At 41.5% G+C, this 16,376-nt stretch overlaps 1 protein-coding gene across 7 annotated transcripts in view; it reads left to right on the forward strand.

The window, feature by feature from the left end:
- Window positions 1-13,717, forward strand: part of npl (N-acetylneuraminate pyruvate lyase (dihydrodipicolinate synthase)) — a 58,050-nt gene extending 44,333 nt beyond the window's left edge. For 5 of the 7 annotated variants that reach the window (XM_059647836.1, XM_059647840.1, XM_059647837.1 and 2 more), the window contains 4 exons: window positions 887-933; window positions 4,241-4,325; window positions 6,475-6,514; window positions 10,683-13,717. In XM_059647836.1, coding sequence (XP_059503819.1) covers window positions 887-933; window positions 4,241-4,325; window positions 6,475-6,514; window positions 10,683-10,828 — 318 coding nt within the window. In that variant the 3' untranslated portion in view covers window positions 10,829-13,717. The other 2 variants (XM_059647838.1, XM_059647839.1) reach the window with 2 other exon arrangements.
- The last annotated feature ends 2,659 nt before the right edge of the window (window positions 13,718-16,376 follow it).

Raw genomic sequence — 16,376 nt, forward strand, 5'->3', positions numbered from 1 at the left:
CCCCACCTATACTCTCCTCTCCACCTATCTTCTTTTCTCCATCTTCGGTCCGCCTCCCCCTCTCTCCCTATTTATTCCAGAACCCTCACCCCATCCCCCTCTCTGATGAAGGGTCTAGGCCCGAAATGTCAGCTTTTGTGCTCCTGAGATGCTGCTGGGCCTGCTGTGTTCATCCAGCCTCACATTTTATTATCTTGCTTTCTCCAGGATCTGCAGTTCCCATTATCACTGATACAACATTTGTAAGTGCTGTGGTATCTTTTACATTCACCCAACCCCGGCTAATTGGTGTTTGGCTTAATATTTCATCTGAAAGGCACCGCTTGTCGAAGTACAGGACTCTTCAGTATTGCTCTGGAGTGTCAGCCTTGATTTTACTGCTCAAGATCTGGATCATGAACCCAGAATTTGCTGACTTGGACGTGAGAGTGCAATCGGCATAGCTGAGCTGACCTGCAAGTGATGGTGTTTTTGTTTTGTTGCCTTCACTTATTTTTATATTAATTTTCATCTTGATAAATACTTTTCATTAAAATCTAATTTTACAGAAAAGTCTGTTTGCTAAAGTGTTCATCAACATGCCCTACAGGTGGGTAGAAAACATCTGAAGCTGCTTAGCTTTGGGCTGCTTATAATTGCCTGAAACAAATTGCAATTTTACATTTGTGTGCACGTGTACACTTTGGTGATCCAGTTAGACTTCTCAACCAATAAGGCAAAGTCATAATATTGGCCACTTCAAACTTCTAGGCCTATAAATTTAAACAAGAAACCATTGAATAAGAGAGACAGTACACATCTAATTGTGTTACTTAGGCTTTGTGCGTTTGTTGCAATTGGCTTGCATCTGCTGATTAGCTTCTGAATTTAGTTTTTCCTTCAACAGCTACTCTTGTCGGCAATTGCACTGGGAGCAAGTGGAGCTGTTGGCAGGTAAATCTTAAGTAATTTTAATCTCATACTTTATAAAATTTAATCAATTGTTTGCAATGTATTGTTGACAGAACTACTGCTTTTTGACAGGGTAAATTTAAATTATTACTATGCAACATTCTGAGAATTTAACTCATGTTTTTGGGGTTAATTCCTATGCTCCTGTCCAAGTTGCTATTAAAAACCACAAATTTTAAATGTAATTCAGCACTGAAACATCAATTGATGGCAACTTCCACTTAGATTGTATGGACTAATTTTTAGGCAATTTTTCCAAATGTAGATGATGTTGATTCTCTGAGCTGTTCTGGATGACTTTGTTTGTTTGTTTGTTTGTTTTATTTTCCTTGTTTTTTTTAATCTGATTCCATTATTCACTCATGGTTTTTCTATTTCATCTTGTGCCATCTTTCAATACTTCTCCGCATTTTCTTTTTTTTTGTCCTTGGTTTGCTGAAGTGAGAGAGTGAGGTCATGAAGATGTTTTCATATCAAGAGTTTCAAAGCTGTATTTGTAATTGGGATTGGACGCCTTGATTCTGATGAGAAACCTAGAAAGATGACCTTTGACCCTGAGATAATATGTAACCGCGTGGGGTACCAAGAAATATTTGTGAAGCCTAACTGTCCCTCTACTGACCCCTTCTCCCGCCTCCAACACAAGTTCTCCTCCTGGACACCACCCGAAGGCCCCCTAACCACCCTTGACCTCTTCATCTCCAACTGCTGACGAGACATCAAACGCCTCAACCTCTCCACCCCTCTCACCCACTCCAACCTCTCCCCCGCAGAACATGCAGTCCTCCGCTCCCTCCACTGTAATCCCAACCTCACCATAAAACTCGAGGACAAGGGAGGCGCAGTTGTAGTATGGTGCACTGATGTCTACATCGCTGAGGCTAGGCGCCAACTCTCCGAGACCACCACCTACCTCATGACCCCACTGTCAAGCACCAAATCATCATTTCCCAAACCATCCACAACCTCATCGCCTCAGGTGACCTCCCACCCACAGCTTCCAACCTCATTGTTCCCCAACCCTGCACCGCCCACTTCTGTTTCCTTCCTAAAATCCACAAAACTGACTGCCCTGGTCAAGCCATTGTCACTGCCTGCTCCTCCCCCACCGAACTTATCTCAACCTGTCTCAACTCCATTCTTTTCCCCCGTGGTCCAGGAACTCCCTACCTACGTCCGTGACATTACCCATGCCCTCCACTTCCTCCAGAACTTCCAATTCCCTGTTCCCCAACATCTCATTTTTACTTTGGACTTCCAGTCCCTATGCACCTGCATTCCCCATGCAGACGGCCTAAAGGCCCTCCGCTTCTTCCTGTCCCACAGGCCTGACCAGTCCCCCTCCACTGACCCCCTCAACCGCTTAGCCAAACTCGTCCTCACCCTCAACAACTTCTCTTTCAATTTCTCCCACTTCCTACAGGCAAAGGGGGTGGCCATGGGTACCCACATGGGTCCAAGCTATACCTGCCTCTTTGTAGTTTATGTGGAACAATCCCTCTTCCGTACCTACACTGGCCGTAAACCTCATCTCTTCCTCCATTACATTGATGACTGTATCGGCACTGCCTCATGCTCCCACGTTCATCCACTGCACCAACCCCTTCCACCCCAACCTTAAGTTTACTAGGACCATCTCCGATACCTCTCTCTCCTTCCTGGACCTCTCTGTCTCCATCTTGGGCGACCACCTAGAAACCAATATCCATTTCAAGCCCACTGACTCCCACAGCTACCCAGAATACATCTCCTCCCACCCACCTTCCAATTCCTTCGCCTCTGCCACATCTGCTCCCAGGATGAGGTATTCCACTCCCATACTTCTCAGATGCCCTTGTTTTTCAAGGACTGCAACTCTTCTCCCCGCCCCCCTCCCCCAACTGCAGTAGTTGAGAATACCCTCGACTGTGTCTCCCACATTTCCCGCAACTCATCCCTCACACCCTGTCCCCGCAATAACCACCAAAAGAGAATCCCCCTCGTCCTCACATACCACCCCACCAACCTCAGGATCCAATGCATCATGCTCCGACACTTCCGCCATCTGCAATCCAACCCACCGCCAAAGACGTTTTTCCCTTTCCGCCCTTGTCTGCTTTCCGGAGCGACCACTATCTCTGTGACTCCCTTGACCGCTCCACGCTCCCCTCCAGCCCCGCCACACCGGGCACTTTCCCCTGAAACTGCAGGAAGTGCTACACATGCCCCCATATCTCCTCCCTCACCCCCATCTCAGGCCCCAAGAAGACTTTCCACATCAAGCAGATGTTCACTGCGTATCTGCTAATGTGGTGTACTGCACCCGCTGTACCCGTTGTGGCCTCCTCTACATCGGGGAAACCAAGCTGAGGCTTGGGGACCGCTTTGCAGAACACTTGCGCTTGGTTCACAATAAACAGCTGCACCTTCCATTCGCAAACCATTTCAACTCCACCTCCCGTTCCTCAGACAACATGTTCATCCTGATCCTCCTGCAGTGCCACAACGATGCCACCCGAAGGTTGCAGGAACAGCAACTCACATTCCACTTGGGAACTCTGCAGCCCAATGTTATCAATGTGGACTTCACAAGCTTCAAAATCTCCACTCCCCCTACCACATCCCAAAACCAGCCCAGCTCGTCCCCACCTCCCTAACCTGTTCTTCCTCCCACTTCAAGCCGCACCCCCATTTCCAACCTACTAACCTCATCTCGCCCCCTTGACACGTCCGTCCTCCTGGACTGACCTATCTCCTCCCTACCTACCCACCTACACTCACCTTTACTGGCTCCATCCCCTACCTCTTTGACTTGTCTGTCTTCTCTCCACTTATCTTCTCTATCCATCTTCGCTTGGCCTCCCCCCCCCCCCCCCTGTTTATTTCAGAAGCCCCTTTCCCTCCTCCGTTTCTGATTAAGGGCCTAGGTCCGAAACGTCAGCCTTCCTGCTCCTGTAATGCTGCTTGGCCTACTGTGTTCATCCAGCTCTACGCCTTGTTATCTGTACTTGTGAAGTAATCCTGGATCAGTAGGAAACTTTCCAGTGGTGAAAGTCTCAACTGGAACAAGATACAGGTGGTTATTGACGGATGGCAAATTAGGAGAGCTCAGAGAGCCAAAAGCCATGGGCAACAGAGACTATATTCCTTTGCTTAATGGGAGAAATGACATATATGCAACACACAAATGCTTAAGGGCTTTGTGAAGATCTACTCCAAACTGGAAAACAAGGGATATTTATTGAAAAGTTTGATTCTAAGATGTAATTCTTTAAAGTTGGTAACCATTGCATAATATGTTTTCCTTCAGTACATACAATTATATGGGAAAGTTGTGTAACAAGATGCTGACTTTTGCTGAGAGAGGAGACTATGACTCGGCAAGGGAGCACCAGGTAAATTAATCTTTCAGCTTTTTTCCCCACTGAAAGAAATGAAACTGGCACTGGCAAACCTCTGAAAGAACTTTTGTTACCCTTATGATGCCAATGGCAAGGTCACCATTTATTGCCCATTCCCAACTGCCCTGGAACTGAGTGACTTATGAGGAAAGAGGGCAGTTAAGACTCAACCACATTGCTCTGAGTTTGAAGTCGCACATAAGTGAGACATGGTAAGGACAGCAGATTACCCTCCCTAAAGTATATTCCTGAAGCAGATGTATTTTAGTTACGGTTGTCAGTTGTTATGTGGTTGCCATTAGGCTAGCTTTCAATTACCAGATTTTGCCATCTGCCATGGTGGAATTGGAGCCCATACCTAAAAACATAAGCACATGACCTCACTAGCGCGTTTTGAGATTTGTAGCTCAGGTTGAGGTTCTGGATGTGAGTTTGCTCGCTGAGCTGGAAGGTTAGTTTTCAGATGTTTCGTCGCCATTCTCGGTAACATCATCAGTGAGCCTCCGATGAAGCGCTGGTGTTATGTCCTGCTTATGTCCCGAACACAGTCCGCCAATTTCTCAGCAACAAACCAAAAGAAACAGACAAAACGGGGCCAGAAACCATAACCACTCTCCCCTACATCAAAGACATTTCCGAAATGACTGCCAGACTACTTGGACCACTTGGCATCATGGTAGCCCACAAACCCAACAACACGCTAAAACAGCAGCTAGTGAACTTAAAAGACCCTATACAGACAACAAGCAAAACGAACGTCATCTACAAAATGCCTTGCAAGAACTGTGACAAACACTACATTGCACAAAGAGGCAGAAAGCTAGCCACCAGGATACATGAATATCAACTAGCCACAAAAAGACATGGCCCACTATCACTAGTATCCTTACATACAGATGAGGAAGGACACTACTTTGATTGGGACAACACATCCATCCTAGGACAAGCCAAACAGAGACATGCACGAGAATTCCTAGAGGCATGGCATTCCAACTGGAACTCCATCAACACACACATTGATTTGGAGCCAATCTACTATCCTCTGAGAAAAAGAACAGGAAATGACATCACCAACCCAAGGAAACCTAAACAGATAAATAAAAAGCGGGACATAACACCAGCGCTTCATCGGAGGCTCACTGATGATGTTACCTAGAATGGTGACGAAATGTCTGAAAACTAACCTTCCAGCTCAGCGAGCAAACTCCCATCCAGAACATGACCTCACTGTTGGCCTGGACCTCAGGAGTAACAGTCTTGTGCAGTGTTCCCTCTAATTTTCTTCTTGGCTGCATGAGCCTCCAAGATCCATTTGCAGCAATAACATCCAAAACCAGAATTCCTTGCCATGATTGTACCAATGCTGATCATTGCGCAAAACTGGTACAGCTGTGTGCATGCAAAGCTTAGATGGAACATACCACTATGCACCACAAACCTCCCCCATTTCTGAAGAAGGGTCCCGACCTGAAATGTCAGCTTTCCTGCTCCTTTGCTGCTTGGCCTGCTGTGCTCATCTAGCTTCATACCGTGTTATCTCAGATTCTCCAGCATCGGCAGCTCCTACTATCTATGTTCAAATGGTGCTGCTGTTTCTTTCAACACTTCTAGTACCCAGTTTATGTGCAAGCTTTTGATCGTCCACTCATTGTCTATGCAATTCATTGTCTAATCTTTTGTTTTATAATATTTCAATGAATAGCTGTCATGTTCTTTGTCAGACTGCAGACACTATAAATTCAAATTGTTGTTTGAGTACATATTGGAAAAAATGATGGGGAAGAGGAATGAAATCGACTGAAGCTCTCACTTCTCATTGGACTAATTCATTTTACTGTAAAGTTTTGGTTGTGAATATTGAATGAGAACACAATTGATCTCCCCTTTGTACCCATGGATAAAACATTATTTCAAATCACATATGGTCAATACCATCTTAAATGAGCTACCAGCTTAGCTGGATTTGTAGCCTAGCAAGAGTCTGCTTACTTAAGACTAGAAGGAAAGTATTTGAATAAATGCAGCAGAATATTCAAAGCTGCATAGAATTATTCTGGTGAGTTTTTATTTTCTGTTTCCAGTCCTCCATACATTGCTATCAAGGATAGTAAAGTCATGTACACTTCATTCATGTCTTTTCCAGGTTGTGATCCAGGAGTTCATTGGCTCTATAAGTAGATTTGGTGAGTAGATTGGAATTTTTACTAAATATTCCTGAAAATTTTGCATTCACAGGATGTTACTATAATCAGCAGTTGTTAATCATTACTAAAATTGCCGGCAAGAAAGTGATGAGCTGCCACCTTAAACTGCTGCAGTCCATTTGAAGCTGTTAGTCCTATACGTTGCATGGATTTCCAGGATTCTGACCCAATGAGATTGAAGAAATATTAATATACTTCTAAATAAAGATCCTGTTGGATTTTGAAGCAGTGGTGTTTCCATACATTGCTTCCTTTGTCCTACTGAGCAGTAGAGATGTGAGGTGGAAGGTTCTATTGAAGAAGCCTTGCCAGTTGCCACATCACATGCTGATGATACTACATGCTGTGCCAATGATATGTTGGTGATGGAAGGAGTCAATGCTTGAGACAGTGGACTACATTGTCATGAATAGTATTGAGCTGCTTCTGTAGCGTTGGAGCTGCACATTTATTTGGCAAATGGCGATTGTTCCATTCACACCTCTGTTTTGTACCTCATAACAAATTTTTGGGAGTGAGGTGAGTCGCTTCTGCCACAATAGCTGGCTTTTGACCTGCTTTGTCACCTTTTTGAATTTCTGTGACCACTTTAAGTTCAATTTCTGATTAGTGATTCCTGAACTTTGCTGCGGAAATTCAACAATGGAAATATTTTTGAATGTCAGTAGGAGATTGATGGTGTTAGAAATCATTTTTAAATGGTTTGGCTTAGGACACTGTCCCAAGAAATTTAGTATACTCCTTAAGGAAAGAGAAAGCTGAGAAGATTGGCAAAACTTTCAGAGCTGAATTTGCGTACTGTTCACTGGACATGGAAAGTTTGAAGAAAGCACCACATAAGTCTTTGCCCTGAATTGAAGCCATTATGTCTGTCTCCACGCTGAATTATTCCTAATCCACTCTTATGTAAGATAAAGAAGGAAATTGACTGTCCATTAAATCAAGGGGTTACTTCTTCTATGACAGATTCAAAACCTAATGGGTCTATCAGAATTGGTGTAGATCTTGTGCAAACAAACAAAGCAGTTGTATGCAGTTCATCCATGCCATCTGGTTAGCAAAATTGGGAAACACAACAAGCCCTTAATGAATTTTTCATTATATTCTTTACTCTGGAAGGCCTTGTTTTAGCAGATTACTCTTACTCTTCAGCAGCACATCAACAACAGAAAACTTCTGGAGGATAATATCAAATATATTACAAGGAGTGGATGAGATCATGTGCTGTAAGGATTTGTGCTGATCCATGATCCACTCAGAAAGAATGTGACAATAAGCTGCAAGCTGTGCTGTAATACCTACAGGCAGTAGGACTTAAATCCACAACACATTCTGAGTTGACTGTCAAATATCTTGAACATATTGTGGATGCATCTGATATTAGAGTCGATCTGCAGAAGATGAGAGGAATTGAGTTTCCAGCTCCTTTTCAATATGATTGATCACCAGAAATTCATGAAAATTGTAAGCCACATAGAAAGTTAATGTGCAGTGGTTCTGGGAAGTACAACAGAAGACTTCTGAGAAAATTAGAGGTGCTGCTAACACCTGAGATTTTAGCACTCTGTGATCCACACCTAGCTCCTGCCATTGCTGCAGTTACATCTCTGACAGGATTGGGAACTGTACTGTTTCAAAGAGTTAGAACCTGAAATGGTGGATTAGTTCACGACATGTTCCATTTACTGATATTGATTAGAAACAGGAGAGTTGCAGTGCATTACCAGTTCCTTCAGCCTGTGACAAGTTTGCATTCTTGTGTTCTTCAACGTGCGGGTCTGTGCAACAGAAAAGTGAGGAAGCAGAAATGGCTTCAAGAATCCAACTCTGACCAAGAATGGTGCAAAATTAATATGTCAGGAAAGCAGCAGACTAATGGTTTGTTTTTGTTGAAAAGATAGCAACCTTTGCAAATACAACTGCAACTTTATCAGCAATCACGCAACAATTGAATAAAATCAGAGGAGCGCAGAAATCTAATGAGAATAGGCTTATATTAGAGACCACTGTCTAAGAATACATAATTCTAGTCCCAGACTCTAGTATGAAAAGATTAAGAGGCCTTAGACTTGATATACTGTAAAAGATTTCACCAAAAACATTTGGCTATCACAATATAAGGCCAAAGGAAAATATACCATTTGGTGGCCAAGCCTGTCCAAAACTATTGAAAGATATATTAATCGGTGCTTCTTACGCTGTTCATCACAGGACCAGAAACCTGTTAATGTCAACTTCCCATCATAACAGTGTAAACCCCTCATTGAAAGAAGATCGAGAACTCAACTCCCAATTCTTCCACTTGTAATCCTGCCATCAGTATAAACTGGTGATTTGAAAAAAGTAATGAGGAAAGGGATGAATACTGATCCAGTCAGGTATAAATTTTGACAAGTATTACAAAGCATATAATCTATCAGACCTTCAATAAAGGCACCCAGTTTGGATTTGACACCAGCTGGAGTATTGTGTGCAGTTCTTTGTCACACACAATAGAAGGATGTGATATAATGCTGCAGAGGAGTTTCAACAGGATATTGCCTGTGCTGACGTGTCTCAGCTATGAGGAGTCTAGATAGGTTGGGTTTGTTTTCCTGAGAACCAAGAAGGCTGAGGGGGGACCTGACTTGGGATGTGCAAAATTGAGAGACACAGATAGGAATAAATGTTTCCCCTTGGTAAAGGGATGAGTAACCTGGGGATATTGATTGATTTATGTCCCGAGGGATTTGAGGAAAGTTTCTTTCACCCAGAGGTAGCATGGTATCGAGAACTCTCCTGGTTGAAAAGATGGTTAAGGTGAAACCATTACAACATTTTAAGAAATATTAAGAACATAAATGTGTACAAGGCTGTGGACCAAGTGCCAGAAAATGAGAATAAAGTAGTTAGCTGAGTGATAGTTCTCAAGCTGATGCTATAACTTATATTTTGGTTTGATGATTCATGTGAGCTCTTGCTCTTCTGTTTTAGGCACACTGAAGTCAGATGTAAATTTTGGAATTTCTAAAACAGCAGCTTTCAACATGTTGTTTTGCATACGTGTTGTTTTGAGAGACTGATGCCCACACGCAGAGGTTTTTCCTAATGATCACGGATGTCAAAAATTGTTGAGCTAAATTTCTACAAACTGTAAACTAAAAATCTTCGGGGGCAACAAAATTTTATGAATTGAATTTTAATATATCCAATTCAAATAATTTTCCTCCAAGTGTTTGTTATTTTAATATCCTGACCTGAGCTTTGCTGCCAAATTTGAGTTTTTGTGTTTGCTGCTCCCAGTAGCCTGGAGATGAAATACATTGCTGCATTGTGATATGAATTTGCCTTCAAACAGGGTGTTTTTACTTAATGTGGCAACACATATGTCATCTCGCCTTGATCAAAGAAACTGAATGTGAATTTCATGATATTAAAGAATTTAACAAATTCTATTATGTACAAACCTCATCTCAAGCACCCAGGTGTCTAGGCTAACTTTTAACCTAGCAGTTTACAACAGAGGGACATGCTTTCAGGAGAATGTGACACTACAAGTGATCTGAAGTAAGACTGAGTCTTAAGATTTTTATTCTGTCATGTTACATGCCTTGATGCAATGTTGACTTCAAAAGCTCATGATAACACTGACCATGACACAGTCACAACAAACCACGTTGAAGTATACACTGCTAAAATAACTACTTGCTCCTAATTGGTCTATGTGCATTCTTGAGAGCAGTTAAATAATCTTTCCAACTAGATGACATTCCCTACTGCTGCTTTTCCAAGCCTTTGCCTTTCTGTTACAAATCGAAAGTAATGGAATAGCTCAATGTGGCTAAAATTGTGTGGAAGAGAAAGGTATCATTAATTTTACATGAGTAATCCTCAACCAAACTGTTGGGAGGAATCCTGTCTGATATTTGGATGTATGTTTCCCCACTTCCACTTCATACACAAATTGACCTGAGCATTTTCTGACTGGCCTTAAATCTGTTGATTTATACTGAGCATTTAATAATTCTGCCCAACTACCCTGAGGAGTTGCTAGCTGGTAATATGGGTTTGAAATACGGTTATGATTGTATTACAAAATTTCTGAACATGTACCCAACAATTTTGCATGAAAGATAGTAATGCTGACATTGGGTAATTGTTCATACAGGTTTTGGAGTGGCTGAAAACAAGGCTACAATGACACTTGTATCAGAAATTCCACTTGGTCCCCCTCGCCTGCCATTATTAAAATGCAATGAGGAGAAGCGAGCAAAAATATTGGCCATACTGAAAATCTTAGGCATATTGACATGAACACAACTCATCATTATGGATGGAATTCACTCTCAGAACATTCATTTACTGTGTTTTACAATTATTAATTTTACCTTTGTTTTGCTTAGACGCAGGACAGGTCTAAGCATTAAATCAGTAATATTTTGTTACAATGTATTATTTTACGAAGTTCATGCTGTCAAGTATGCTTTAGAACGCTGTAATGTTTAGTTATAATTCATGTCTTTTGAGCTGTACAGGTGGGTGTCCAAAGACCATTATGGAATGTATTTTATTGCTACTCGTCCTAAAGGGAGCGCAGTGTTACAAATTGGCTACGCACAACAAACCAAAAAAGGAGTAACAATTGTTCTGCGTTTTGGTTTGGAGATGTAATGGATGAGGAATTATTTGCAATATTAGAATCTTGTGACCTTCAAACCTACATTTACATTGAACATTGTCCGTGTTAACCACATCCCCTAATCTACGTATCCAATCCTGTAGATACATCAATGATTCACAACACTGGACAACCCTGGGTCCTCCCATGACCTCATGATGTTTGCGAGACATCCTCCTTGCATTGTAAGAGCCCAAGGACATGCATATTATTCGATCACGTTCCAATATTGCCTGTTATGCACCTCCCCAGACAATTGCCAGCTGTGTTGTACAGTTGACTAAATAAATCACTTGACTCCCAGAGTCCACTTCCAGCATGAAAGAGTTAATTGAAAATACACCAGTGGGGGAAAAACCTTCTTCAATAAACAAAGGAAAGACTTTTATACGTTTGTTTTAGTGCTCACTGATGAGCCATCTAGACTCAACGTTATCTTGCTGTCTCTCCTTGGATGATCTCTGATCTGTGATCTCCAGCATTTGTTGTTTTCAGTTTAGAAATTACATTGCATGTACAATCAAATTAATCATGTGATAGGAACTGCAGATGCTGCAGAATCTGAGACAACAAGGCGTGGAGCTGGACGAACACCGCAGGCCGAGCAGGAAAGCCGACGCTTTGGGCCTAGACCCTTCTTCAGAAAGAAGAAGGGTTTAGGCCCGAAGCGTCAGCTTTCCTGCTCCTCTGATGCTGCTTGGCCTGCTGTGTTCATCCAGCTCTACACCTTGTTATCTCAAATTAATCATGTGATTGTTTGGTCAGTGATAGATAACAATCCATCTTCCATGATTTCACTAAGTTTACCAGAAACCCTTATTCCTATTGTTGGAGCTTTCACAATGCATGCTGTATTTAACTACATGCCAATTCTGTTGACTTCTGCACCTGTAATTCAGTCCTGCCTGCCAGTAGTCTGCGCCCCCCCCACCCCCCCGACACTGTCTAAAGCTGTCTCATCCATAGGATTTTTAGTGGAATTTCTTTTCATGCTTAATGTACTTTTCTTCAGTTGTATGTAAATATTTAAAGTAAATCCATTTGTGATGGATCTCAGATTTTAAATCAGTTGGGTACGGAATTCGCCTGTCAGCATTCTCAAGGGTGTCCTTATCTAGCTGTCTTTGTATAAATGACTGCATCTGTGTGGTTGCAACAAGACTCTGTTTTCATTGTAAACTTCTTTGTGTGGTATTTTAATGTTGTTACCTTGGATATATTTTGACTACAAAAGTACAATTATCATAACTTTATGGTCTGTCTTTAATACCAAACTTAACAAGCTAATGATTCATTTAAAAATCTTCTCAACCACCTTATCGTCAACAATTTTAGCCATTTTATGTCAATTTCACTGCATAATCTAATAATCTCTTTGGGAATAAAGAATCTAATTCTGCCTTTTAAAATATTTAAAGATTCTGCATCCATGCCTTTGAGGAAGCAAATTCCAAAGACATGTGACTCCCTCAATATTTTTTGTTTTTTTAAATAGACAACCCCGTAGTTTCTAATGATGATCCCTAGCTCCAGATTCTCCCAAAAGAGGAAACATCCTTTTGACATCCACACACTCAACACCCCACAGGATCTTGCATATTTCAATTAGTTTATCTGCAGTTCTCCTGAACTGCAGAAGATACAGTCCTATTCTCTATAGTCTTTTGTTAGAAGTCAATCCACTCAGTGCAAGCATTAGTCTGGATGTTTGTTTAGGATGCCAGGACTTGGAGGTTGATTGCAGATTGTTTCTTCCAAAAAGGCTGCAAACATTTTGGTTCTGGAAATATGTTACTCTCAAACAGATGGCAGATATTTAAATATGAATTGGGACCACACAGGGAATAATGATATCAATCAATCTAACAAAGAAATGTTGGAAAAGCACAGGAGAAACCAAAGTTTGCACTGGTTTTGAGCTGTGTTATGTCAGAAGGATGTGGCTACCAAAGCTACAGAACTGAGGTTTGACTGCTAACTGGTTATCCTCTCATCATCCATTCATTGAGAGCTTGATGAAGAGAATTTCCGTTATAAGAATAAAGTGAATATTCCTCAGAGCCTGGTGTCTTCATAAATTTTACAAAATATAATCCCATGTATCTGTGATATTATGGATTGTGGAGACTGCCTAAGTGAACCGGCCAGTTACATCTCTCGGATAACAAGGTGTAGAGCTGGATGAACACAGCAGGCGAAGCAGCATCAGAGGAGCAGGAAAGCTGACATTTCGTCTCAAAAGGGTCTAGAGCCGATATGTCAGCTTTCCTGCTCCTCTGCTGCTTGGCCTGCTGTGTTCATTCAGCTCTGCACCTTGTTATTTTAGATTCTCCAGCATTGGCAGTTCCTACTATCTCGGTTACATCTCTCAGGTTTTTTTTAATTCATCCTTCATTTTGTCTATCTGCTTGTCTTGGATTTGCTAGAATCAAAAGAATATTGGATTTAGATCACAGACATTAATTACATTACCTTGTTTAACTTTGCTGTGCTGAAGCTACTGTATTATTAAAGAAATTACTTTGTTTTAACTATAAATTGGTGTATGGTGTCAATTGTTCAAAAATTCTGCTTAGGAACCATTGGGGCAGTTGAATGTTACTGTTATGAATATAGAAATAGAGAAGCTGATTTGATTTGGCTGTCTATTCTGTGTCATAACACATGTATGCTGACAAAGATTGTATATGTAATCCAGTTGCGGTATCACCCATGCATAGTATAACTGAAGCTTATTCTTCCTACTCTTGTATTCAATTTCCCTCACGTTAAAACAACCTTTTATTAGATTTCCTGATTTATTCACTGTACCTTCCTCGATTCCTGTGCTAGGATACCCAGATCTCTCTACATCTCGGAGCTCGGCAGACGCTCAGCATTCAGATAAAATGTTTTTCTTTCTACAAAAATGGATAATTTTATTCTTTGCCAAATTGTAATCCAGGTATTTGTCCACTCACTTAACCTACCTCTATCCTTTTGTAAGTTAGAGAGTCAGAGATATACAGCATGGGAAAACAACCCTTTAGTCCAACTTGCGCACACCAACCAGATACCCTACATAAATCTAGTTCCATTTGCCAGCATTCAGTCCATATCCCTCTAACCCTTCCTTTTGATATATTCATCTAGGTGCCTTTTAAATGTTGTAATTATAACAGCCTCGATCAGCTCTGGCAGTCCATTCCATACATGTGCCACCCTCTGTGTGAAAATGTTGCCCCTTGGGTCCCTTTTAAATCTTTCCCCTCTCTACCTTAAACCTATGCCCTCTAGTTTTGGACCCCCCCCCCCCCACCAAGGAAAAGACCTTGTCTATTCACCCTATCCAGGTACTTGATGATTTTATGAACCTCTATAAGGTTACCACTCAGCCTTTGACAGTCCAGGGAAAATAGCCCCAGTCTATTCAGCCTCTCCCTATAGCTCAAACCCTCTAACCCTGGCAACATCCTCGTAAATCTTTTCTGAACCCTTTCAAGTTTCACAACATTCTTCCTATAGCAGGGTGACCAGAATTGCACTCAGCATTCCAAAAGTGGCCTCACCAATATCCTGTCCAACTGCAACATTATCTCCCTATACCTACATTCAATGTACTGACCAACAAAAGCAAGAGTACCAAACCCCTTTTTCACTACCCTGTCTATCTATGATTCGACTTCCAAGGAACTATGAACCTGCACTGCAAGGTGTCTTCAGCAATATTCCACAGGACCTTACCATTATGTGCGCAAGTCCTGCCCTGAAACTCTGTCTGCTACTCCTTGGCCTGTTGGCCCATCTGATCAAGATCCTGTTGTAATTTGAAGTAACCTTCTTCCCTGTCCACCACACCTCCAATTTGGGTGTCATCTGCAAACTTACTCACCATACTTCCTACATCCACATCCATATCACTTTTATAAATGACAAAAAAAAAAGCAGAGCCAGCACATCCTTATGGTACCCCGCTGGTCATAAGCCTCCAGTCTGAAATTTTGCAAACGTAGACTGGGACTGCCATAGCGTCAAGGTCATGGATGCTGAGGAATTTAAGTGTGTACAGGAAAAAGTTCTGATTCAGTACGTGGATGTATCTACTACAGAAGGTGCTAAACTTAACCTACTCTTGGGAAATAAGTCAGGGCAGGAGACCGAGGTGGCGGTCAGGTTCCTTATGCTCTTTTACAACTCACTTTCCTAGCCACCTTTGTGTCATCAACAAATTTAGCTACCTTGTCTATAGCCCCTTCAACCAGAACATTTATGTAAATTGTCCTAGTACCAACTGCAGCAGGTCACTCATGACATCCTGCCAGCATGAAAAAGATCAACTTATTCCTCCTCTCTGCTTCCTATTAGACAGCTAATCTTCTGTTCATGCCATAACCTTTGTTGTGGCACCTTATCAAATGTCTGCTGGAAATCTAAGTACAATACATCGCCTGGTTCCCTTTTATCTGCAGCATAAATTGCATCTTTGAAGTACTCCAATAAATTAGTTAAATATGATTTCTCTTTGACAAAAATGTGTTAGAATGAAAGTTATAGTTTCCAGTCCAGTTCTGAAGAATTATTGTATTGAACTCAAGATTTTACCTGTTTCTCCCACCACGGATGTTACCACAACCACTGAGTTTCTCCAGCATTTTCTGATTTTATAAGAGATGCCTACAGCTGGCATGTGGTTCTGATTGGATCTTCGCTGTGTAGATTTTGCTATCACCAACCCTCCTTGTAATGCAGATGTATAGGATTTATTACAGTTAGTAATGCAGGTTTAAACATGAGTAAATCTTCAGCCGAACCCGCAATGTACTTGTGCAATGAGGAAGTTTATTACACAATCATAAGATGCTAGATTACATTAGCTAAGACTAGTAAACTTTGTGACAACGTAAGTAAGACTGTATCAGTTGCAACACAGTAACTAGGTCTATGCTACATGACTGTGGTTTGTAGAACTGACTAATTACAAACTGGAACAATTAACTAACTTATCCCAAAGACAGTCATTTATATCATTGGGTGGCGTCTTTCTTTTTCAAAACTTTCGAGCTAACCCTCTCAGGACAAATGCCCTAATAAAATTCTATACCATTTTTAACAAACAGAACTTGCATTTACATCTGCTTTTGCAGTCACCAGATGTCTCAAACTGCTTTACAATCAGTGAAGTTGTTTCTGAAATATCGTAATGAA

Source organism: Stegostoma tigrinum, chromosome 8, assembly GCF_030684315.1.
Source record: "Stegostoma tigrinum isolate sSteTig4 chromosome 8, sSteTig4.hap1, whole genome shotgun sequence".
In the NCBI taxonomy this organism is placed as follows: domain Eukaryota; kingdom Metazoa; phylum Chordata; class Chondrichthyes; order Orectolobiformes; family Stegostomatidae; genus Stegostoma; species Stegostoma tigrinum.